The following is a 27,064-nucleotide window of genomic DNA, read 5'->3' as shown; positions in this document are numbered from 1 at the left end:
AACATATGTGTGAAAACATATGCAACATCAGATAGAACACTTGCAACTTGCAACATGAGAACATTTGCTGCAACGGAAGACTAGAACAGATAAAACATTTGATACATACTGTTGCAACATATGTGTGAAACATATGCAACATAAAATATTTTGAATAAACTTTTACAACATGTCTCTTACCACATAAATAATATGTGCAACATCTATAATTTACTTTTACAACGTTCAGAATAGGACAGCCGCATGGTGCTGCGACGGGAGCAGAAAGCGGAAGGAGTACACGGTATATAACTTATCGAAGTTGTGGGTCCCCCAACTAGAGAGGTTCGCTGACTCGTGGGTCCATGCGGGCCGGCTATCCAAAGTATCCTCCGATGCTGTGTTCGCCAGGCAGCGGTTGTCCGTTTCTGTGTCCATGGCGACGCAGCTCGCGACCCGCGGCCTTCCCCTCACCTCTGGCGGCCCGCCTTCTTGCGCCGTCTCCTGCTCCTCGTGCCCGCCCTCGTCTCCCCAGCTCGGTCGCCGGCCTAGCCGCCGGTTCCGCTGCTCCTCGCCACAGGTAATTAATTCCATACCAACCGTGCCGTGTGTGGCAGTGCCGGCACTGGTGGTTGTTAGAGTGACTTGATTTGGATGCAGGTCGATGCAGCGGCGGCGGCGCCGCCGGGGAAGGGCGGCAAGTACCGGCCCTCCTTCGCAGACGACCTCCTCCTCGCCTTCTTCCGGAGCAAGATGGTGGAGGTGAGCTCCACTCCATCCACCGATTCATTCCCTCCCTCCTCCAGTTAGATGATGCTAAACCCTGTCACTAGCTTCTCTTTTTTCTGAAGAATCTAATTAGATTCTTTTCTTTTAGTACAAGGGAGAACAAAAAACAAAATTGGTTTATTAGAATTCTGCCATAGTAGATACTAGATGATGTCATAATTGAATCTTCTGAATCTGAACATTAGTAATTCATCACCAGGTTCTGCTCTGCTTTGGAGCAGCTTGTGCTGGGTAATTTTGATCAACAGTCCGACAAATCCTGAGAAATTGACGCCAGGCGCATAACTAAACTTGTGACAATTATTAGTTTAGTTTATTGGACTACTTTGGTCTACCTTGGAACTTTGTATTTCTATATCAAATGGCCAGATTCAATGATATCATAGTTTTCAGACAGACTGCCACTCCAGAGACATATAGAATAATCACTGTCATATATGAATGAAAAATATACACACTTGCATACAACCTGAAAAATTACCTAGATGTGGCTATGAAAGAAAAATTCATATGACTTCGGTATGGATTAATGCGGGTTCGCGGATTAGCCCGCTTGCATCTTTAGCCTTCGGATAAGGTACAAGTACTTAGGCTCTGTTTGGATCCATAGGACTAACAACAGTTGACTAATTTTTAGTCCCAAAAAATCCAAACAGGCAAACTAATTGCTAGTCCACTAGTCATGGACTAGTTGTTAGTCCATTAGTTCACATATATGAGCTAATTGGGCTAGTTGTTAGTCCTGATCCATCCAAACAGGCCCTTAGAAAGCCAATCCCCTGTTCACGAGTATCTGTTAAGTTTTAGGTCAATATGTAATATCACAGTTTTGCATAAAAGAAAGACATGCAATTACATTCTGTTGATTCTCTGAAAAGCTGTAGGAGGTTGGATGGGATTCCGAAAAGCCAGGGTATGCTGGGCTAATGGAGGTGACAAACCGTCTCATGGTTAAGGGAAAGAGTGCTTTGGAGACTGAGCAAGCTGCTGTATGTCACTGCTCTTGTTCCTTCCTAGTCTGTGCACATCTGTCTGTCATGGAAACTTTAATACCTGAATAAACCTTAGTTTTCTGTGTCACTTTTTTACAACCGCCAGGTCCGAGTACTACAGTCATTGTTTCCGCCTCTCTTGCTTGTTCTTTACAAAGGTCTTTTATCGCCAATTGCTAATGGTCAACTAGCTGCCATGATGCTTGGTGAGTCTACTTCTAGATAAAAAGTACAGACAGCATTTCCATGTATAATACAATCTTCATTTCTTCTTAACTTGGTCCCTTTGGTGTTGCTGCATTCTCTTGAGAAGCTAGAGCGACAGCACTTTCATGCCAATGGTTGATGGGCCCATGCTCAGTTAATTCAGTCACTCTGCCTGATGGAAAATCTTGGTCAAGTGGGGTATCAATTTGTTCCAACTTTCAACTACTCCTTGTCTGTTTTATTCACTATGACTCTGGACTTTGAAACCACTTTTTTTACCTTGACTTGATGATGAAACTTCTAGGTGTTCGTTGAGAAATGCAAGTATCTGGAAGAGAGCAAATGCCTTGGCATTTGCATCAACACATGCAAACTACCAACTCAGGTTTGCTCATGTCTATACATGAATGCTGGATTTGTATTTATCTAACACTCCTCCCCAGTCCTTGAATAAACTACACTTTCCATTTTCAGACTTTCTTCAAAGATCACATGGGCGTAGATTTGTACATGGAGCCAAATTTTGAAGATTATAGCTGCCAGGTAAATATAGTTTCAGACTTTGTGCACTACTTTTTGTTGTCGATTGTTAATGCTAAAAGAACTTTGCACCTGACATTTGTACATGCTTTCGTGTAGTATACGACCAAAATTCAAAATAAAGCACAACACTTAACAACAAAGTCTACGCTGTTGTTTATTGCAGTTCAACTTCGGGGTGCCACCTCCACCTCTTGATACTGACAAAGCCCTCAAGGAACCGTGCTTGGACATCTGCACAAATGCGAGACGGCGCAGAGAGCTCGGAAGAAATAGTAGCCCAGATGTTCTCAGTTGCCCCCAAGTTTGATATGCTCATTGTAAAAGACTGCACATCATAGATAAGATGACACAATCAAGTAAGGTAGGTACCCTTGCTTTGATTATTGCGCGTTGGGCATGGTGTGGTACTCAAACGTGCCTTGCCTTTGTCAGTTTTCATGCAACAATATGAAGTAATTTTGGTAATACCAATTCTATATTGCAGACACATACACGTTTTCGATTGGATCAACATTTGCAAACTCACAGCCTGTACCATTAGATCAACATCCAATGAAACATCACAGTGATCTGGATACAAGTTCAGTGGTCACAGAATATCCATTTGAAAATAAATCTCAAATGGATGGATGGCATTCATCACATTCATCAATTTAAACAATGAAATAGATTTGAAATATAAGAGGAAAATTTGCAAAACTAGAAAATAAAAATAGTAGTATAAAACATAACACAGATCTATTAAATTATAAAACAAGATCCAGTACATTAGAGAAATAAACAAGCATTTAACTAGAACATGGACCAGATAACTCCAAGACAGTTTAGATCCATGTACCATAAGAGTCTAGCAATGTAAAGAAACTAGATATTGAATGACCACCTAAACATCAAACTTGCGCATGTAATTAGCACAAGCAGATGAATCAACTAATTCGTGCATTGAATCAAAGCAAAAATCAGGTTTCAAAACCAACTTCAGACGCCTAAAACAACTGTAGTGATGTCATGTTCCTTGCACTTGCCATCAAGCAATTTAGCATGGTGTGGTTGAGCACAACAAACTAAGAAATATCCATCATTAGTGGTTCCAACCTTAAAGTCATGACAACCAATAATTTGACTTGTAGCAATCACAACCTTAATCATATGCTGAGCCTTGACACCACCCTGAGTAGGGGCATATAAGAGCCTATCACAAGGACCATAACTGTCAATGCCAAAGTATTGAAGCATGGAAGACGACATATAAATAGTCCCATCAGAATACTTATCCATAAGCTTATCCATGTTCCTTACAAAACAATAGTTGAGCTACATTAGGCTAGAATTAAATATATAGCCTAAGAAAAATAATACAGCTAGAAGAGATGGAAACAAAATAACAAAGTTAAAGAACAAACTGAAACTAACAAGTAAATTGAAAGGGATAAGTAAAAAGTTAAAGAAAAGATACCTTGAAGAGGGCCAGCTGCAACTGAAAAGTAGCAGCAAAGACAATACAACAGACTGCAAGAAATAAATATGACTATGAGATGTAAAGAAACAAAAAAAGAAGAAGAAGCATAACAATAGAATTAACTTTTGAATCTAGAAATAAAAATAGATTAGGAGACATGTATTAACCAAAGAATGAAACAAAATGAGAAGAAACAATTGAGGCAACCACACATGAGGCAGAACTCATGTATATTTAGGTACAGATACCAGGGTTCAAGTTGATACGATGAATCAAAGAAACCATAAAACAAGACAAAATTTTAGACCATGCCCACAAAGCAATAGCCATAAGTACTAGTAAGATTAAATAGGAGATAACGACACCTAAAATAAGAAACTACCAAACTAAACATATGTATCAATCACATATTTCCTTTGGATCCATCTAGTCCACAATCTTCTGTTTCTTCCTAGATGAACCTTTAGAGGACGTAACATTTGAAGCTATATACTCAAACACATAAAGCTTGTCAACAAAATCATACATAATATCAAGTCCCTGCCTTTGTGTTGCAGACCTCCTTGACAAACCTAAATGCAACAGTAGTGTGCCCATGCTCCTTGCACTTTCCATCCAACTTTTGATCATGACGAACTTGATATAGTAGATCAAAAGACGTCGAGATGGAGTTCCCGTGACCTTGAAGTCACTAGAACCACATATCTCACTAGCAATGTGGACATTACCAAATGGCTGGAAATCAGCAACACTCTCCATAGGGACATACAAAGTCTATTGCAAGGACCGTATCTTGGATACTAAAGTAATTTAGTGCTGAAGGAGGCATAGGCACACAACCGTCAGCATGCTATTCATAATGTTAATCATCTTCCTAACATAGAGAAAAAGAACAAAGAAAGTTGAAGTACATTAGCTAGGTAACAAGCCATGGTATGGTCAAATTATACTTAATGTAAATCAATGATGATCAACCAAATAGAAGTATGGCATAGAACAATAAGCATTACGAGTAAATGATGATAAGGTAAAGCAAAGACACATACCTTGCAACTAGAGAGTGCAACAAACACAAGACACCACTCTACAAGAAAGTAAAAAAAATGGTTATGTATGCAAAAACCCAGACATACAAAATGATAAATTTATATAAAAAAGAACAAATAGAAGAAAAGAAGTTCATACTTGACAAAGAATGTATGTACAAAGCGTATAAATTAATGTATTCTACAACTTACACTCAAATAAGATCAATAAAGTAAGATCAAACTAGGAGTAAATAGGCCAGAGCATACTATAGAGTGCTCTAAACCAAATACACAAGCCATATTTCTATCTAGATAAGGGACATAACCAAACAACACTAAATCCTACCTCATTAAATTGGTTATGAGTCAGTGACAACCTTACATAAATATAGAACAAATAACATATTTAATTATTTATATAGGTAGAAGTCAAATGGCCCTATAGTCAAATCTAACTTCACAGGGGGTCCCTCCATACTAATAGAAGAAAAAAGCTACATATATAGCAAAAAAAAAATTGAGCAAAAAAATTTCTATGGAATCCAAATTAACATATAATGATAGTCAAATTGGATGTGGTTCAGTTACAACCCTCTAAACAAATAGAGGAAAAGACATACATATGCACCCAACAAATTAACTAGATGATTTTCTATGGAATCCAAATAATCATATAATCAGGAGCAAATAGGTTGAGGGACAGTGACAACCGTTAGGAGATTAGAAATAGGAGAAAAATCGAAGGAAGCAAATAAAAGGCTTCATAAAAGAAACAAAGATAACCTTCTATAAATCCTAGTTCGCAAGATATGTATGAACATCCTTTTTACAACACTGTATCATACAAATTACACTCAAACAACACATATAAAATAACATAAATAAAGGTATCACTATGGCTATACAAGAAAACATCAAAGGAAAAACTAAGAAGTTACAAAAATGGACTATAGTGGTATCAGTAGCTAATTTGAACATGACAAGTATATGTTAATTAGAAGTTTGGTGGTTAGAGAGAACTCTACATACATAAAAAAGCATTCTTTGCTCGATAATATAGGTTTAAATAACTTGCAAAAATGTATGCTATAGATTATACTCAAACAAGAAAGGAAAACAATAGAAAAATATATGTAAATCAATGGATGCTAAATATAGCACTTAATGTATGCTATAATTTTAGTTTCAAGTGTTCACATTTCTATTCTTATTACAATTCTATAGTTGTCTTTACCTAAGATATTTTTATTATATTACTAACCTAAATGCAATGAAATTTCCACAACAAATATGGTTAATCATATATCTAGAGCAATTAAAGTACACAAAAATAATAATAATAATATAGACACCCAAGAAATGAAAAAAAGAGAGAATAAATTTACAGTAAACTAGAGAAAGAACTAAGGAGTTACTTACACAAACAACATACACAGGTTATATGCACATATAAGAAGTAAAGATTACTAGTAATGGGAGTATGTTGCAGAAGAAATAAGAAAACGTACCTCTGGAATTTCCTCTGTAAGTAGGCAACCACACAGATGGATAAGATCTGCAAAAAAGAAGTATGTAAATTAAAATAAGTAATGATTCATTATTAGTTCATACAAAAGAACTAAGGAAAAAGTAACTATAGTGCTAGAATGAATAGATTATTGCAAAAGTATTATTCAAAGAAACATATATTGTATCTTTCAACAAGAAAGTCAGAACTGAATAAAAAAAACTAAAATAAAATTTAAAATGGGGAATGGAAACATAGTAAAGAATTAAGAGAAAGAAACCCTAAATCTACTCTACACAAATAAGAAATAAATAGAATAAAGGAGTAAAGAAAAGAATAATGATAGAGATGAAACTAACGAGCCAAAATGAAGAAGCACAAGAACTGGGAAGTAAGAAACCCTAAAACTAAAAAATGCAAACAAAGAAAGTTTTCAAGAAACCTATAGAAGAAGGTGAAGAATATAAGAAGAAAAAACATTCGTTCGACCATTAAGTAAAAGGGAGAAATCTTAGAACAAAGAAATGATAAGACTAGAAAATACAGAAAAATCAAGAACAAAGAAACCAGGCATAAAGAATGCATCATCTGAAATCTGATCCCATAATCAATAAACATGATAGAGAAAAGAAAACTAGATCAATCTGGAGACCTAAAAGGAGAGAGAGGGGGAAAGGGGAGGAGGAGAGAAAATCACAAGAGAAGGAGTTGCATGCGAGAGGACGGAATGAACGAGACTCAAGTATGGCACTAAATAGGCAAGGAAGCCAAATAGACCAAGCGAGAGAAGGTGTGGAAATCGAATCTTCCAACTATACAGATCATTTGAGAAAATCAACATACTGGCCAACCATGTGGCATCCAAGAATGGATAGCTAGGGAAAAACAACTTGGGCCAAACTTAACTAAAGCCCAATAAACAAAAAGAGGGAAACTAATAAGATGGCCCAACTGAGCCCATGTGCAACATTTTGATGATTGTAGCAAATAAAGAAATAATTAGAAAGAGAAAGCAAACTTGATGGTAGAAAAGAAAGCCCAAGTAAGGCAAAATAGAAAATTTGACGAGTACATGTAAGCACAAGATAAAAAAAGAGAAAACTAGGAAAAAATGAATACAAAGAGGATATCAACTTGATCTACATGCATATGCTGGCTACATACCAAATAAAAAAGCAGAAGACGCAAGGAAGAGAAGCAAAAAAAACAAGAGAAGAAAAGATAGAGGAAAATGGTGATGATATGTGCCAAAGATCAAAGAAGCACAAATCGATAAGAGGGAAGATTGAGTCACATAAGATGCATCATTTACCTTAGCCATACTTTCAAGATGCAGCACATTAGAATATATTAGCATGTCAATTAGTAGCAATGATGTGGAGAATTATATTGAAGCCATAGATTGACCATGTGAATTGAAGAAAGAAAGGAAATTATGATGGCGCATATAATCTATTCCTAGCAGGATGAACAACCATATTAAATCAAAAGTAAGAGTAACTAAAACAAAATATATTTGCATGGTAAACTTAACAAGATGAACAAAGGTCAACATAAAATAATTAGGATGCAACATAAAAATTAGTAAAGTATATGTATAGATATCTCACCTATTGTAAATTGATGCATGGTTGTATATTCAAAGGGATAGTGGTGATGTCTCCAGTGACACTAGAAAAATGGTTGTCGCATCTTCCCCATACCAATTAGGTGAGATGGCATCAGTTCAAGTATAGGCGTATCGCACATTACGTGTCGTCTAGCCGCGCCTTACATACACTGTCACAAAGGAGAAGAGAACAGGAGAAAGAAAGGGAAGCCTAGGAGAGAACCAATGGATATGGGACATCTGTATAGAAATAAATAACTAGAGGCCCACACAAAGGGTCTGCATTGGGAGGGTAATTTCTGTGGGTGGTGTCTTGCTGATGTGGCAGTCATAGAAACTAGTGGGTAGTTTTTAGCATTAGGATTGTCCTTAGTGGCGCTGAATATCAATTGTAACATCTACTTGTAGTCAAAAGTACAACATTTCCTTGTAGTATGCTTCTTAACTTGGTCTCTTTGGTCTTGCTTCATTTTCTTGAGAAGCTAGAGCGACAGCACTTTCATGCCAATGGTCGATGGACCCATGCTGAAAGCTCTAGTTTGGTTTTGGTTAATTGATGAAACCCTAAGTGCTAACCTAGTTTATCAAAGTGATTATGAGATAGGTACCACTACTCCAAGTGATGAAGCAATGGCGAAGATCATAACGATGGTGATGGCATGGTGATGATCAAATGCTTGAACTTGGAAAAGAAGAAAGAGAAAAACAAAAGGCTCAAGGCAAAGGAATAAATAGTAGGAGCCATTTTGTTTCGCTGATCAAGACACTTAGCGAGTGTGATCACATTTAGGTTAGATAGCCATACTATTAAGAGGGGTGAAACTCGTATTGAAATGCGGTTATCAAAGTGCCACTAGATGCTCTAACTCATTGCATATGCATTTAGGGTCTAGTGGAGTACTAACACCCTTGAAAATGTTTGTGAAAATATGCTAACACATGTGCACAAGGTGATACACTTGGTGGTTGGCACATTTGATCAAGAGTGGTGGAGTTTAGGTGCAAGGGTAAGAAACTCCACCGGCGGAGTGTCCACCCATAGAGTGTGGACAGTCCGATGATGCCACCGACGCCCTAGACAGAAAAGACGAAGGTCACTGGGTGTGACCAGACGCTGGCCTCGGTTGGACCGGCGCGTCCGGTCAGGTGTAATAGCGAAGACACTGGCGTCGGTCAATCGATCGGATGCTGGGCCGCTCTGTGACCGAACGCTGGCAGGGTGCGTCCGGTCAGTGCTGACGTACGCTGACGTGGGGCGTACAGAAGAGACGTTGAGTGACCGGACACTGGGTGAGTCCGGTCGGGCATGACCGGATGCGTCTGGTCATGAAAATTCGTGTTTGGAACCTTACTGGAAACGACCGGACCCTGAGGTCCAGCGTCCGATCACTTTCTAACTGACGCGTCCAGTCATCAATCGACCGTTGAAATTGGGTGAACGACATTTGAAGCCGATGACACATGGCGCACATCGCACGACCGGACGCTGAGGTCCAGCATCCGGTCAATCTGACCGGAGCATCCGGTCGGCCCGTGTTCAGTGCAGTGAGGAGCCCAACGGCTCTATTTAAGCCCCATGGCCAGCTCAAGTGCACTCTCTTGCACATTTTCATTGACATAGCAACCTTGTGAGCTTAGCCAAAGCCCTCCCACTCATCTCCATCATTGATCCATCATCTTTGTGAGATTAGGAGAGAATCCAAGTGCATTGCTTGAGTGATTGCATCTAGAGGCACTTGGTATTCGTGTTTTGCTGCGGATTTCGCTTGTTGCTCTTGGTGGTTGCCACCACCTAGACGGCTTGGTGCAGCGGTGGAGGTTCGGCATGAGTTGGTGATTGTTCATGGCCGTCTCCGGTGATTGTAAGGGGAGTTGTACCTTCCCCAGCGGAGTGCCGAAAGGTAACTCTAGTAAATTGCTCGTGTTATTGAGTTACCTCACTTGTGGGTAGGTTCTTGCGGTGTCCAATCATATGGACAAGGTTTGTGAAACACCTCTTAGCCACCAAACCACCAAGTGTTGGTCGACATAACGGGGACTAGCGTGTTGGCAAGCACGTGAACCTCGGAAGAAAAAATCGGTTGTCTCTTGCCATTTGATATTCTCCTGGTGATTGGTTTCATATTCATCTTGTGATTGGTTTATCCCTCTGCACGGCGGTATAATCACCCTACTCACTCTTTTATATTCTTGCAAACTAGTGGTGACAAGCTCTTTAGTGTAATTAGAATTGAGAGCTTGTTTTGTTATTTAAGTTCATCTAGTGGAGCTCTTTAGTGTAGCAAGATTGAGAGCTCTTAGTGAGTAGTATCATAGCAAATTGTGTGTCTAGCTTTCATTGCAACTAGAATTGTTGGATAGGTGGCTTGTAACCCTTGTAGAGCTAGAGCAAGTTTGCATTTCGCTATTTGTCATACTAATCAAATTGCTCTAGTTGATTTGTAGTTTTTTAAATAGGCTATTCACCCCCCTCTAGCCATATTAGGACCTTTCAAGTGGTATCAGAGCCATGGTCACCGTTTGATTGAAGACTTAACAACCTCGGTGTCAAATTATAGCTCAAGTTGTGTTCAACCATGTGGGGGACAAACCACCGTTCTTTGATAGCACATGCTATGATTATTGGAAGAGAAAGATGAAGATGTATCTTGGTTCAATCAATGATCAAGTGTGGGAAGTGACCGAGAATGACTATGCTATCATCGATCCCGATGATCCCACCAACCAAGACAAGATCAACAAGTAATGCAATACAATGGCTCTCAACACCATATACAATGCCATTGATTCCACGGTGTTTGAGAAAATCAAGGATTATGAAAGAGCAAATAAGGTATGGAAGAGATTGGAGGAAACATATGAGGGCACACCGGCGGTGAAGAGTGCCAAGTTGTATATCCTCAAGGATAAATTGACAAGCTTCAAGATGAAGGAAGATGAGAGCATTCTGGAGATGTTCCATCGTTTGCAAGTGATTGTCAATGATTTGAAGGCATTGGGAGAGAAAATCAAGGATGATGATGTCTCTCATCGGTTCTTGATGTGCCTACCTCCAAGATTTGAGATGTTGAGATTGCTCATCATAAGAGGAGGATTAAAGGAGGTTACCCCCAACCAAGTACTAGGTGATGTCATGACCCAAGAGACATACCATGTGGAAAGGGAGGGGGATGACAAGGATGACAAGAAGGAAGAAGAAGACAAGAAGAAGAAGAGTATAGCATTCAAGGCTAGCTCATCATCATCCAAGAACAAGGGCAAGTCCAAGAAAGAATCAAGTGATGATGATGATCTTAGTGATATTGATGATGAAGCTATGGCCCTCTTTGTCCGCAAGATGGGAAAATTCATGAAGAAGAAGGGCTATGGTGCAAGAAAGAGAAGAGATCACACCAAAAGCAAAGAATATATGAGAAGATGCTACAATTGCAAGAGCTCCGATCATGTTGTAGCAAATTATCCCTACAATAGTGATAATAATGAAGATGAGAAGAAGAAGCACAAGAAAGATAAGAATGAAAAGAAGAAGGAGAAGAGAATGACCTTCCAAAAGAAGAAGAAGGGTGGAGGCTATGTAGTTACTTGGGATAGTGATGGTTCCTCGGATGGTGATAGCTCTAGTGATGATGACAAGAAATCTATCAAGAGAGCACTAGCAAGCATCGCCATCAACAAGAAGCTCTCCATCTTCGACACTCCATCGACATGTCTCATGGCAAAGCCTACCAAGGTAAAATATGATGAGAGTGATGATGATGAATGTGAAAGTGACTGTAACAGAACCGCCCAATTTATATAAGATCAAGTACGGCTGTCTCCGCTAACACGTTGACACGCGCATACTTTCACTCACATAAACCCGGTAGTCCGCCAAGTGTCCCAAAAGACCTCGGTAAATCAATATCACAACCAAGATCGCATGATTAAGCAAATACACATCACATACACAGGGTTGCAGCGGAAATAATATTACAAGTTTGGGTTTCAAACTGATTAGTGAAAACAACATAGCTTTCAAAAGATTACATTAATATATGTTCCAAATACATTGCTAGCATAAGTGACATCATCCGACAAAAGCATATAGATGAGAAGTAAGTATAGAATCACCGTGCCACCGGCGGTTAGCCACCATTTCAACAGGCCGAGAACTTCACCTGCAACAAGGTGGGATAAACCCTGAGTACTCGAATGTACTCAGCCAGACTTACCCGTCTTAAACCAAAATAAAGCGACACCAAGGATTATGCAAGGCTTTCTTTAGTGGGCTAGCTGACTCGTTTGTGAAAAGCATATGTTATCATGAATAAACCATTTTAAATACTTTGCATCATCTTTATTATAACCTATCCATCTAGGTAAGCACCTATACTATAGCAATCACTTAATTAACCAATAACATCCAGTTACCAATTTAGATTTAGCATATCACGTACCATCTAGATAACCATCATTGTTCCATAATAATTACTACGATGCAGTAACTCGAGTCAAGTGCTCATTATCCAGGAGCGATGGCGATTCGAATCGATTCCTAACCAGCTGGTGATTTATTCCTTACACAAACCTCACTCACCCGCTAAAGTGAGATATTGATCACCGAGTCAACTTTCCAGGAATCTCGAGTTTGCCAGGAACCACATGTACCCGGGGGCTGTCCGACTGCACTTTGGTCTTATCATCTCGCCCCCGTGTCCTACCACACCTGCTCCGACACAGTGCGCTGCGGGCAATCTACTCGGCCCGAAAAATCTCCTAGCTTCGCGGTCGGAAGGTACTTTATCCGGCCAGCTAAATGTAAGGCATGTGTTCAACATGACTCGATGCCCAACAACGGTCGGTCCTTAATCGACACAGACGGGGATAGATCCACACCCAAGACCTCCATGTCTTGTTGCTTCTCTATCGACATCCCGCCCGGTCTCCATTTACATTACCCCATGGTTACTTCCAGGATATCATTCTTTCCATAGCTAAATTCTTCCAGTAACCACCTATAATGTAGGTGACCGGATATCACCGATCGCTACCGGTCTAAGCAAGGCTAAGCAGTTATGCGGTCCTGACCTAATAGGGTAAAAAGGTAATAAGGTAGGCAAGGATAGTAATAAATGCATCAACGGTTTCAATCAACTCCTACAACTTAATGCAACAATATATAACTCATATATAGGAAGAATTGCTTTTATAAATTAGGAGACTTATAATGCTCCGGGGCTTGCCTGGGATCCGACACGAATCAATCAAGTTAGCTTGCTCCGTCTTGACGATGTCTCCACTCTAGGCATGCACTCCAGGGTCCTTCCATCCTCGGGAGGGATCCACCAACACCATCTTCGGGTTTGGCTCCAACATCTCGTCCTTCACGTGGTGCATCTAGCGTACCTAGATGAGATGCAAGATACAAGTGCATGAATATGAAGAATAGTACCATGAGACGCATCACAAATAGCAAGCAAGACAAGCATCGTTTACACTAAACACACTTAAGTACTTTGCGATGCTTAACTTAACATCACACAATCTATCATGCTAAGATAACAAAGAATATTATACATGGCACATAAGTCTCACAAGATCTCAGGTGTATTTAACTTAATTACCAAGGACGGGAACCACACCTAGCAACATGCAAAGCAAGTCAAGGTGAAGCAACAACTATAACCGGAATATGCCAATTTCTGGACTTGCAAACAACAGCTTCATAAATCAATCATATCTGGAGTTTTATAAATCCAAATGATATAAAACAAGACATTCTGGAAAGCTTAGGAAATTATCCACATTTCATCTTTAATCATCTCAGCATGATTCCCAAGTTATCATGACCAAACATGCTAATCTTTTAAGTCTGCGCAGAATGTAATCAAAATCTGACAGTAGACTTATTAAGCATGCAACTCCTAAACTATCAGACCTAGGATCATGAAAATTTAACACAAGCAAGATAAGATAATCATCTACGACTTTTGTATTTACCAAAACTACAGTAAACATCATTTACACCATGAAACTAGTTGCACCAGTAACACTTGCACCAGCAGCCTAAACAGCAGAGGCACAGCTATGGACAGAAAACTTATAGGAACTTTAGAGAAGCATAAATGGAGTTCTAGACCTCCGACAAACATGATTCTTAACTTTATGGAAAGCTTATAAAGTTACCTACAACTTTCTTATTATCATCTTAAGATGATTTCATAGTTAACAAGGTCAATTAAACCAAGGAAGACATCTATATCCAAAACATGAACAGAAACTGATATGCTACTTTAAACAGCTATAAGTTGAGTTCCACATGTCCAATAAATATGGTTCTGGAATTTTTGGAAAGCTTAACAAATTTTGAACAACTTTGCTATAAACATCTAGAACTAATTCTGCTACTAACAAGGTCACACATGGCACACAAAGCAACCCTGTCTGGGTTTGGGCAGAAACTGCCACAGTACTTTAAACAACTATAGCTAAACACATACTTAACCAAAAATTGTGCTCTTTAGCTTTTTGAAAAGCTTATGAAAATTACTACAACTCATTTATTATCAACAAGGCATGATTCATAACTTAACTGAGCCAAACAATGCATACATGCAGAACTGTCCAGAATAGAAGCAAAGCAGCATATGTCATTTGTTATTTTTCATATCTCTAAATTGATCAAGCCTAAAATCCTGAAATTTTTACCACACATCAAACATCACATGAGTAGCATGCCACAAAAATTTCACTTCATTTGGAGCCCTACAACTGCAGTTATGAAAAAGACAAATACAACTAGAATTGAAAACCTAGATGCATAAATCCATTTTCACAGCTAAAATTTTAAACTAAAACATGAAAGATTATAGATCTACTGCATAGAAAACTTCACAAGGATTCCAAAAAGTCCTCATTTGCTATTTTACGAATTTCCTATGATTTACTATGAAGTTTCAAAGTTTTACCCGATTTACGACAAATAGGTCCTCGGAAGCACTATTCACTTGAGTCAATGACATTGCAGTTAGGCCCCTGACTTTCGTCGAATTCTAGCAAATAGTCCCTGACGGGATTAGGAAGCAGAGGAGGCACTGTGGCTCGTCGGTGACGGTCGTAGGGGGCTCGTCGGCGATGGTGGAGCGGCGGCGGAGCATCAGCAGGGCCGCGCGCACTCGCTGGTGGTCACTGATGGCCGGTAGGCGGCCGGAGGTGGCCCGGCCACGGCAACTGCGAGCGCCGACAGGCTCGCAAGGCGGAAGCCCAGCGGAGAGGAGCAGCGGCGGCGAGCCAAGGTGGAGGATGAGGGCGCGAGAGGGCAGTGGAGCAGGGAGTGGCTAAGGTGGAGGCGAATGGGAGCTCCAAGGATGTTCGACGGAGGAAGAATGGCAGCGGCAAAGGAGCTCTGCTTGTCGGCCATGTCCGCGGCGCACCGTGACGACGAGAGAGAGCAGAGGAGCGAGAGGTGCGCAGATGGAGTGAATGAGAGAGCAAGGAGGGCACTCGGGCGTTGAAAATGAGCGAGCGTGGCGCCGTGGCATGCATGCGTGCGCGCGCGAGGCCACGCGGCTCGTATCACCTGCACGCGGTCGGCCATTGCTGCTCAGCTGATTACGAAATACCACCGCGAAAATACGACTGAAACTCCATTTTCAACGATCCATAACTCCAAATCTGTTCGTCCTTTGCCGCAATTTCAGTAATACAAGATGTAGAGCTACCTGGGAACTACAACTTTGTCAACATGAGTTAGAGCTGGATCGACCTAGATTGGGAGTTACATTGTTCCAAAGTATGAACCCCGAAACTGTAAAACAGCTTAACACTCAGCAAAATTTGCTAAGTCAAAAACAGCCCCAATTCTGCCATGTGGGCCACTTTTGAGGGTGTTCTGATCATTTTCATGAGATGACCATAAAACAACTTTTGTTCCTTAGCAAGTTTACTACAACTTTGCTTAAGGGTGCTCCTCCATGCAAACACTCCAAGCTGCACTTTTTAAATAGTCAAACAAAACTAGTTCTAGGGTCAACATGAGTCAACTAGGGCTTAGAAACCTAATTTGGACTAATGACCTTTATGAACATTGTTCCTAATGACAGTATAAATGTAGCTAGGGTGTTTTGGTGGGTCACCACATTCATTTGCATGTGATGCAATTGCTCTAGCTTCTCAAATCAATTTAAACATGCATTTGCAACACATGGAATGTTAACTCGAAACAAGCGAAACAATTCGTTGAAACACTGGACCCTAGTACATGGGACATGTACAACCCCTCTAGGGTACTAGGCATAACACACAGACACCACAGAAGGTACAAACATACATGAGCAGTAAAGAACACCGTGTTGCAACATGGAAACATAGAATGATGCACATGTGGTAATAATATGAATGTGCTTATGTGATGCAATGCAGATGCACCAATGTAAGGCAAACACCAGGGGTGTTACAGTGACTCTTGTAGGAATGATAATGATGATGATGAGGAGGAGGAGGAGTACACCAAGGAGGGGCTCTTGGACTTGTGTGAGCAAGTGCACGCTTGCAATGAGATGAAGAGAAAGGAGTGCAAAGAATTGCACAAGAAAGTAAAATTTCTTGAGCAATCCTTTGATGAGCTCAATGCTACTCATGAGAGGCTAATGGAATCCCATGAGAAGCTTGGCAAAGCTCACTCTAAGCTTGAAAAGGCTCACTCATCTCTCATTGAGCAAGTCAAAGTGGAGGAAGCCAAGAAGGAGCAAGTGACCATATCATGTGATGTGGGACTAACATATGATCTTATTGATGAATCTATTTTTGTTGCTTCCACTAACACTTCTTGTAGCACTACCACTTCCACTTCACCCTTGAGTGATGGTCTCACTTGTGAAAACTCACTAAAAGTGGAAAATGAGACCCTCAAGAAGGAGGTGAATGAGCTCACTTGTGTCTTAGGCAATGCCTATGGTGGAGATGCCCGCTTGCTAAAGTACTTGGGTAGCCAAAGGTTTTCTCTCAACAAAGAGGGATTAGGCTATACCCCCAAGAAAGGCAAGACGGCCTTTGTCACTCCAAAAGCTAGCTTTGTGAAGGGCAATGGTCGGTTTTGCAATAGATGTAAGCAAGTTGGGCATATAGAGCAATATTGCAAGATTAACAAGAACAAGCTACCTAATATATCCTCAATTAAATTTGATTCTTGTTACATGCTTTTTGAGGGTGCTAATGGTGTGAAGGCTAAGTTCATTGGTACATCAATTGTGGGCCCAAAGAAGAAGGCCATTTGGGCACCAAAGACCTTGGTAACTAACCTATAAGGACCCAAGCAAGTTTGGGTACCTAAAAAGAATTGATCTTCTTTTGTAGGTCAATTATAAAGCCGGAGGAAGGCATTGGGTGCTTGATAGTGGATGCACACAACACATGACCGGTGATCCAAGAATGTTCAATTCAATCAATGAAAACAAGAGTAATGGGATTGATAGTATCACATTTGGTGACAATGGCAAGGCAAGGTCAAAGGGCTTGGTAAGATTGCAATATCCAATGATTTGAGCATCTCCAATGTGCTACTAGTAGAAAGCTTGAACTTCAACCTATTATCGGTAGCTCAATTGTGTGATCTTGGTTTCAAGTGCATATTTGGTGTGGATGATGTAGAGATCATAAGTGTAGATGACGCTAACTTGATATTCAAAGGATTTAGATATGAGAATCTATATTTAGTTGATTTCAATGCTAGAGAAGCTCAATTGACAACATGTTCGATCACTAAGTCTAGCATGGGTTGGTTATGGCATAGAAGGCTTGATCATGTTGGAATGAAACAATTGAATAAGTTGATTAAGCATGACTTAGTTAGAGGCTTGAAAGATGTCACATTTAAGAAGGATAAGCTATGTAGTGCATGTCAAGCCAGAAAGCAAGTTGGTAACACACATCCTAAGAAGAGCATGATGAGCACATCTAAGGCATTTGAGTTGATGCACATGGACTTGTTTGGACCAACCACATACACTAGCATTGGTGGAAACAAATATGAATTTGTGATTGTGGATGATTTCACTAGATACACATGGGTATTCTTTCTAATGGACAAGAGTGATGTGTTTGCAACATTCAAATCATTTGTCAAAGGTATTCACAATGAGTTTGAAACAACCATCAAGAAAGTAAGAAGTGACAATGGTAGTGAGTTCAAGAACACAAGAATTGATGAATTGTGTGATGAATTTAGAATTAGACATCAATTCTTGGCCAAGTACACTCCTCAATCAAATGGCTTAGTTGAAAGGAAGAATAGAACTTTGATTGACATGGCAAGATCAATGTTGAGTGAGTACAATGTGAGTCATTCTTTTTAGGCCGAAGCAATCAACATGGCTTGCTATTATAGCAACCAACTCTATTGTCACCCCATGATGGAGAAGACACCTTATGAGCTTTTGAATGGAAGAAAGCCGAACATAGCATACTTTTGGGTTTTTGGATGTAAATGCTACATATTGAAGAAAGGCACTAGATTGAGCAAGTTTGAAAAGAAATGTGATGAAGGTTTCTTGCTTGGTTACTCCACTACTAGCAAGGTTTATAGAGTTTGGAATTTGGCTAGTGGTACTCTTGAGGAGGTTCATGATGTGGAATTTGATGAAACAAATGGTTCCCAAGAGAAAGATGAGAATCTAGATGATGTAAGAGGCACTCAATTGGTAAATGCAATGAAGAACATGGATATTGATAATATAAGGCCTAGAGAGGTGATTGATGTTGAAGATGACAAGAATCAAGTGCTCTCTAACTCAAATGTGCAAGCTAGTGGTTCTCATGATCAAGTTCAAGCAAGTACTAGCAGTGTTATCCTAAACGCTAAACGGTAAACAGTCGGTCACCTACCGTTTAGCCTATTATTCGGGCAAAACGGGTGTTTAAACGGGAAAAACGGCCGTTTAAACGGTTAAAACAACCGATTAAACGGAAACGGTGTACCACCGTGTAGCGTTTAAACGGTGTGTAAACGGGCTAAACGGCCGTTTAGGCGAACAGTGAGTACTAGTCATGACAAAGTGCAAGATCAACAACAAGTGGCTAGTTCATCATCTCAACCAAGTGATCAATCAAATGCTAGCAATCAAGTGCAAGTGCTTCAACCAACCAATGTTGAAAGAGATCATCCATTGGACACTATCATTGGTGATATTTCAAGAGGTGTGCAAACTAGATTAAGATTGGCCTTATTTTATGAGCATTTCTCTTTTGTGTCATCCATTGAACCTAAGAAGATAGATGAAGCTTTGAGGGATGTTGATTGGGTCAATGCTATGTATGAAGAGCTAAACAACTTTACAAGAAACCAAGTATGAGAGTTAGTTGAGAGGCCTAAGGATCATAATATGATAGGAACCAAGTGGGTCTTTCGGAATAAGCAAGATCAAGATGGGATAGTAATAAGGAATAAAGCAAGATTAGTGGCTCAAGGTTACACTCAAGTTGAAGGTCTTGACTTTGGAGAAACATATGCTCTGGCTGCAAGATTGGAAGCAATTAGAATATTATTAGCCTATGCTTGTGCCCACAACATCAAGTTGTACCAAATGGATATGAAGAGTGCATTTCTTAATGGGTACATCAATGAGCTTGTGTATGTTGAGCAACCTCCCGGTTTTGAAGATGAGAAGAAACCCAACCATGTTTACAAGTTGAGAAAGGCTTTGTATGGATTGAAGTAAGCACCTAGAGAATGGTATGAGAGATTGAGGGACTTCCTACTCTCTAAGGAATTCAAGATGGGAAAGGTTGACACCACTCTCTTCACCAAGAAGCTTGGAAATGACTTATTTGTATTGCAAATCTATGTTGATGATATTATATTTGGGTCAACAAATCAAGATTTTTGTGAGGAGTTTGGAAATATGATGGCAAGTGAGTTTGAGATGTCCATGATTGGAGAGCTTTGTTACTTTCTTGGTCTTCAAATCAATCAAATGAAGAATGGCACATTTGTGAGTCAAGGCAAGTATATCAAGGATATGCTCAAGAAGTTTGGAATGGATGATGCTAAAGCTATTAGTACACCAAATGGAGACAAGTGGAAGCTTGGATAGTGATGCTAGTGGCAACATGGTGGATCAAAAGATGTATCGGTCTATGATTGGAAGCCTACTCTATGTGACCGCATCAAGGCCGGATGTGATGTTTAGTGTATGCATGTGTGCTAGATTCCAAGCCTCACCAAGAGAAAGTCATTTGAAAGCAACAAAGAGAATATTAAGGTACTTGAAGCATACACAAATATTGGATTGTGGTATCCCAAAGGAGCAAGATTTGAATTGATTGGATATTTGGACTCCAATTATACGGGATGCAAAGTTGAGAGAAAGAGCACATTGGGCACATGTCAACTATTGGGAAGATCACTTGTGTCTTGGTCATTAAAGAAGCAAAATAGTGTAGCACTTTCAACCACCGAAGCAGAGTACATTTCGGCCGGTAGTTGTTGTGCACAATTACTTTGGATGAAGGCCACTTTGAGTGATTTTGGAATCAAGTTCAAGCAAGTGCCATTGCTATGTGACAATGAAAGTGCCATAAAGCTCACCAACAACCCGGTTCAACACTCAAGAATAAAGCATATTGATATCCGCCATCATTTCATAAGAGATCACCAACAAAAAGGGGACATTTGCATTGAGAGTGTGGGCACCGAAGATCAACTTGCCGATATCTTCACCAAGCCACTTGATGAGAAGAGGTTTTGCAAGCTAAGGAATGAATTGAACATACTTGACTTCTCCAATATGTGTTGATGCATCCCCAATTATATGACATGCCTCTTCTTTGAGCAATCCAAGGTAAAAGTTGAATGGCATGGCATACATCCTTGCTAAGGACATGATTAGTGCATCTAGACATATTTCACATTTGAATAGGCTCATTCATGAAAATCAAATGAATTTGATGCTTGTATGGTACCACTATTGCTTGTATGTTTGAAATGATCTAGTGGTAGCATATGACATGTTTGTGGGCTTGTAAACCTAGAGTTTGATCTATAAAATAAGCTATAAGTGTTTAACTCAACATGGTACAAGATAACCCTTATTTAGAGGTGTGAAGAAGCTTTTCCTTGGATCAAACCGAGTTAAATAACTTTTGCAAGTAATCTAGATTGAACCAATTTGGAAAAATGATCCTCACTTCACATGGTTTCACCCCAACCTATCTAAAATTTGAGGCCTCTTTTTGTGCCAATTGTTGACAAAGGGGGAGAGAAATTCACAAAGATAGTAAGATAGGGGGAGCAAACAAATGAAATGATATTATAAGGGGATCAATCAAAATTACACATAAGTAGGGGGAGCAAGCTCATGAACTTGTATGATGCATTTGAATGTGCATTTCATATATTTGCTTGCATGGCACAAGTTTCAAATTTCAATATCCATGCTTGTGTGGTGTATGCTAGTTATATGCTTGAATGATGAAATAAAAAACTAGCATGCATAGGTAATCTAGTGATTTTGTTTCCAAGTGGTATCGAGCTAAAGTAACTAGACTCTTGCTTCTAATGTTGATCTCACGGGGTATTCTAGTTTTTGTGTATGTCTAGTTACTAACGATGCTAAGGATGGTATATTGGTGCACTCCGATTGGTATCACGCTTCAAAGGTCCATCTCTTATACCTTAGCATCATATGGTAGACATTGACTCCTATATTTCCTAACTAAGCATATGTGCAAGCTACAATCCAAACTCTTAGCACATATGTAGGGGGAGCAATTGCTACCATTTGGAGTTCATGAAACTTGTCCATATTCTTTTACACATGGTAAATATGCTTGGGCAAGCAACATGGATTCAATTAAATTACAATTCATATCTTTGTGTAAAGGTTGTCATCAATTACCAAAAAGGGGGAGATTGAAAGCTCTAGTTTGGTTTTGGTTAATTGATGAAACCCTAAGTGCTAACCTAGTTTATCAAAGTGATTATGAGATAGGTAGCACTACTCCAAGTGATGAAGCAATGGCGAAGATCATGACGATGGTGATGGCATGGTGATGATCAAATGCTTGAACTTGGAAAAGAAGAAAGAGAAAAACAAAAGGCTCAAGGCAAAGGAATAAATAGTAGGAGCCATTTTGTTTCGCTGATTAAGACACTTAGCGAGTGTGATCACATTTAGGTTAGATAGCCGTACTATTAAGAGGGGTGAAACTCGTATTGAAATGCGGTTATCAAAGTGCCACTAGATGCTCTAACTCATTGCATATGCATTTAGGGTCTAGTGGAGTACTAACACCCTTGAAAATGTTTATGAAAATATGCTAACACATGTGCACAAGGTGATACACTTGGTGGTTGGCACATTCGATCAAGGGTGGTGGAGTTTAGGTGCAAGGGTAAGAAACTCCACCGGCGGAGTGTCCGCCCGTAGAGTGTGGACAGTCCGATGGTGCCACCGACGCCCTAGATAGAAAAGACGAAGGTCACTGGGTGTGACCAGATGCTGGCCTCGGTTGGACCGGCGTGTCCGGTCAGGTGTAACAGTGAAGATGCTGGCATCGGTCAATCGATCGGATGCTGGGCCGCTCTGTGACCGGACGCTAGCAGGGTGCGTCCGGTCAGTGCTGATGTACGCTGACGTGGGGCGTACAGAAGAGACGTTGAGTGACCAGACACTGGGTGAGTCCGGTCAGGCATGACTGGACGCATCTGGTCATGAAAATTCATGTTTGGAACCTTACTAGAAACGACCGGACCCTGAGGTCCAGCGTCCGATCACTTTCTAACTGACGCGTCCGGTCATCAATCGACCGTTGAAATCGGGTGAACGACATTTGAAGCCGATGACACGTGGTGCACATCGCATGACCAGATGCTGAGGTCCAGTGTCCGGTCAATCTGACCGAAGCGTCTGGTCGGCCCGTGTTCAGTGCAGTGAGGAGCCCAATGGCTCTATTTAAGCCCCATGGCCGGCTCAAGTGCACTGTCTTGCACATTTTCATTGACATAGCAACCTTGTGAGCTTAGCCAAAGCCCTCCCACTCATCTCCATCATTGATCCATCATCTTTGTGAGATTGGGAGAGAATCCAAGCGCATTGCTTGAGTGATTGCATCTAGAGGCACTTGGTATTTGTGTTTTGCTGCGGATTTCGCTTGTTGCTCTTGGTGGTTGCCACCACCTAGACGGCTTGGTGCAGCGGTGGAGGATCGGTATGAGTTGGTGATTGTTCATGGCCGTCTCCGGTGATTGTAAGGAGAGTTGTACCTTCTCTAGCGGAGTGCCGAAAGGTAACTCTAGTAAATTGCTCGTGTCATTGAGTTACCTCACTTATGGGTAGGTTCTTGCGGTGTCTAATCATGTGGACAAGGTTTGTGAAACACCTCTTAGCCGCCGAACCACCAAGTGTTGGTCGACACAACGGGGACTAGCGTGTTGGCAAGCACGTGAACCTCGGGAGAAAAAATCGGTTGTCTCTTACCATTTGATATTCTCCTGGTTATTGGTTTCATATTCATCTTGTGATTGGTTCATCCCTCTGCACGGCGGTATAATCACCCTACTCACTCTTTTATATTCTTGCAAACTAGTGGTGACAAGCTCTTTAGTGTAATTAGAATTGAGAGCTTGTTTTGTTATTTAAGTTCATCTAGTGGAGCTCTTTAGTGTAGCAAGATTGAGAGCTCTTAGTGAGTAGTATCATAGCAAATTGTGTGTCTAGCTTTCATTGCAACTAGAATTGTTGGATAGGTGGCTTGCAACCCTTGTAGAGCTAGAGCAAGTTTGCATTTCGCTATTTGTCATACTAATCAAATTGCTCTAGTTGATTTGTAGTTTTTTAAATAGGCTATTCACCCCCCCTCTAGCCATATTAGGACCTTTCACATGCTCAATTAATTCAGTCACTATTGGAAACTCTTGGTTAAGTAGGGCCCAAATGTAAAATCTTGTTCAAGTGGGGTATTGTTTTGTACCAACTTTCAACTCATGCTCGACTTTATTTGTTTGTTAAGACTTCAAACTTTGAAACCATGCTTTTTACCTTGATGATGAAACTTCAGGGTGTTTGGTGAGAAATGCAGGTATCTGAAAGAGAGAAAATGCATTGGTATTTGCATCAACATATGCAAACTGCCAACAAAGGTTTGCTCCTGACCTTATGTCTCTACATCTAAAATGTTGGATTTGTATTTATCTAATACTCACCTTGCAGTAATGCTGGCATCCTCCGATGAGGGTCGCTCGAGTTTTTTGGTGGTCTGGTAAGCTCTCTGTATTGCACCATAGAAGTCCGGTAGTAGGGCACCGGAGGGTCACTAGAGTAAAGTGACTATTCGCTAAACGTTTTCTCGAGAATGGTTGTTTGGCATCGTATTAATCCGGTGATGGTTGTGATAGAGCACCAAAGTAAATGGCACGTTAAAGGCTACTTTTCTATTTAAAACTAGTCATTGGCTCTCTCTGATGGTTACTGAAGTTTTTTGGTGAGCACGTGGACAACCCACTTAATAGGCATAAGGCTAGTTCTTGAGTGGTTCTATAAAAAGTGGGTGTGGCCAGGCTATTTGGCCCTCTTAGCACTTCCTACTGGTATCCACACACATTAGATCTCAATAACACACTCCACTCGATAAGCACACTTGAGATTGTGTTTTGTTGAGATTGGGGTGATCTAGTGAATTTGCATTGAGAGTATGTGTCTAGTGGCACTAAAGGATCGTTGTTGCTATGGATTTCTTGTTACTCTTGGTGGTTGCCGCTACCTTAACAGCTTGGAGTAGCGTGCACCATTGAGCACTTCTTGGTGATTGTGTGGGGGCTCCGGTGGAGGATTGTGAGGGGCTCTTGTGCTCATTTCTGCAGGAGATTGTGAAGAGCAACTCTATTGGATTCATGGTTGTTGGAGTATGAAGCTGATCAATCGGCTCATAGGTAAGCACTCATGTCAGAGCCAAATTTGAGAGCTTGTTGAGCTTGTGGAGGAGCGACAATCCTCGGACTCACTACAACGGGAGTAGGTCACCGGCAAGCAACCAAACCTCGGGAGAAAAATCATTGTATCTCTTTGTCTCCCTTGGTGTGCACATTTCTACACTTCTCTTTACAATTGCTGTTCTTGTGCTTGTGTATAGCTCGACTATCCAAGTAGCTTAATTTGAGTAGTTTGCTTGTTCTAGTGTTTAACTTGTTGTTTACTTTGCCCACTAGAATTATGTAGCAGCTTCTTATTTGTCGTGCTAGTTAGTAAGCTTTGCTCCCAGAATTGTGTAGGGGCACTCTTGTTAGACTAGGCTTGAGTGGTGCTTATTAGGGCCATTCAACCCCCCCCCCACTCTAGCCATCAACCAATCCTTTCACCATCTCGGCATGTTCTTTCATCATAGCCCTAAGCTTGACGAGTAGTTCTTTCCCCGTGTTCCTCATTGAAAAGTTTTAGCATCACTGTCGACATCGATAAAAGGGGAACATCCAAATGGAACCTATCGATTCCAACAATCATGGTTCAAATCCGATGGCTTTTATGGTGATGACCCAGCGAAGGGACACATGTTTTGGTGCCCAGGGTTATGACAAAATCATGAATAACATATCGACCTTTGATCTCACATTCGAATCCTCGATGCGCATGTGTGGCAAGCTCACGAGCAACACAATGGATAGTCTTCAACTTTTTTTCCTTTGTGACAAGCTAGTCACAAGTGGAAGCAAACATGATCACAACATGTCAGTCAGCGATGTAGTAGAATGGCATAGGTATTAGGCCCGAGATCAGCAGCTCACTAACGCCAGTGATCCTTATACTGTTTTTTGGAAGGCTTGTGGCACCCAAGGATGTTGGCATGAGAATAGGACCGACCAATGGCTACTTAAGGTAGTAATGGCCACAACGGGCCTGAACAACATTATGGTGAATATGGCGATATTTTAGGGGGGGAAATGTGATACATGTATGTAATAGAATATCCAAGATAATCCAAGATTTAAATAAATAAGAGGACTAGGAAACTAAATAATTGTCAAAATCTTGGACAACGGTTTAACTAAGGAATATTGGAGGTCACGGAAAGAAAACCAAAGGCTATGAGAGCCTGTTTAGAATGCAAGAACTTCACTAGAATCATAAAAGAATTTACATGAATCGGTTCAATTTCACATAAAAACTAAGGAATAGGGAAAAACTCACGTGTTCCAAATAAAGCCTGTGTAAGGAAAAAAAGGGGGGAAACTCCTGTTCCAAATGAAGCCTAGGTAACAAAAAAGAAAGAAAGATGAGAGAATTATAGTGATATTTTTTAATCCAATAAATTAGTTGGTTGTAGCTATATACAGATTGCTTCGATGGATGTGATAACAGAGCATGCGCACGAGAGGACAATTAATCAAGTAGAAAAAACACTTGTTACAATAAGAAAAAAAATAGCTAGCTACATGAAAGGTCCTAATGGCTAGAGGGGGGGGGTGAATAGCTAAATAAAAATTTCTACAACAACACTTAATAAAAAAGTTAGACAATTATGAGGCGAAGCAAGAGATACGCTAACCTACTCAAAATGCAAGCCACCTACCACAATTCTAGTTTAGATAGTATCTATTCACACAATAGCTAGAAAACTACCCTATGTTAGTGTGCTCTCAAAGGCTAACTAAAGAGCCACACCAAGCAAGCAAGCAAGCTCTCACAACTAGCTACACTAAAGAGCTTGACAACTAGTTTGCGGTAATGTAAAGAGAGTGATCAAGAAAGTTATACCGCTGTGTAGATGAAGGAACCAATCAATCACAAGAGTGAATAAGAATGAAGACCAATCACATCGGAATCAAATGAAGAACACAATGATTTTTTACCGAGGTTCACTTGCTTGCCGGCAAGCTACTCCTCGTTGTGGCGATTCACTCACTTGGAGGTTCATGCGCTAATTGGCTTCACACGCCAAACCCTCAATAGGGTGCCGCACAACCAACACAAGATGAGGATCACA

The 27,064-nt window shown here is 40.5% G+C and overlaps 1 protein-coding gene across 3 annotated transcripts; it reads left to right on the top strand.

Moving 5' to 3' along the window:
• Nucleotides 1-353: 353 nt before the first annotated feature.
• LOC136513029 (beta-carotene isomerase D27, chloroplastic-like) lies at nt 354-3,096 on the top strand. 3 transcript variants are annotated; one of them, XR_010773280.1, is made up of 9 exons: nt 354-559; nt 640-741; nt 1,653-1,757; nt 1,837-1,966; nt 2,074-2,165; nt 2,272-2,352; nt 2,442-2,510; nt 2,674-2,871; nt 2,995-3,096. XR_010773280.1 is itself a non-coding variant. In XM_066507033.1 (8 exons), the coding sequence occupies exons 1-8, from the start codon at nt 416-418 to the stop codon at nt 2,815-2,817; spliced, it is 867 nt and encodes a 288-aa protein (XP_066363130.1). In that variant the 5' UTR covers nt 354-415; the 3' UTR covers nt 2,818-2,988. The 3 variants fall into 3 exon arrangements, 2 of the variants coding, with proteins under 2 accessions (XP_066363130.1, XP_066363131.1); XM_066507033.1 differs by lacking the exon at nt 2,995-3,096 and having other exon boundaries at nt 2,674-2,988; XM_066507034.1 differs by lacking the exon at nt 2,995-3,096 and having other exon boundaries at nt 357-559; nt 1,867-1,966; nt 2,674-2,988.
• Nucleotides 3,097-27,064: the final 23,968 nt, after the last annotated feature.

Source organism: Miscanthus floridulus, chromosome 16 (assembly GCF_019320115.1).
Source record: "Miscanthus floridulus cultivar M001 chromosome 16, ASM1932011v1, whole genome shotgun sequence".
Lineage (NCBI taxonomy): Eukaryota > Viridiplantae > Streptophyta > Magnoliopsida > Poales > Poaceae > Miscanthus > Miscanthus floridulus.
This window is presented reverse-complemented; position numbering and strand designations above follow the sequence as displayed.

What these genes read in the sequence shown, in the direction of transcription:
- LOC136513029 (XM_066507033.1), top strand. Translation starts at nt 416, where the DNA reads ATGGCGACGCAGCTCGCGACCCGCGGCCTTCCCCTCACCTCTGGCGGC. An exon ending in TGGAGACTGAGCAAGCTGCT is followed by an intron (nt 1,758 to 1,836) that starts GTATGTCACTGC and finishes AATAAACCTTAG; the next exon opens with TTTTCTGTGTCACTTTTTTA. An exon ending in TTGAAGATTATAGCTGCCAG is followed by an intron (nt 2,511 to 2,673) that starts GTAAATATAGTT and finishes TGTTTATTGCAG; the next exon opens with TTCAACTTCGGGGTGCCACC.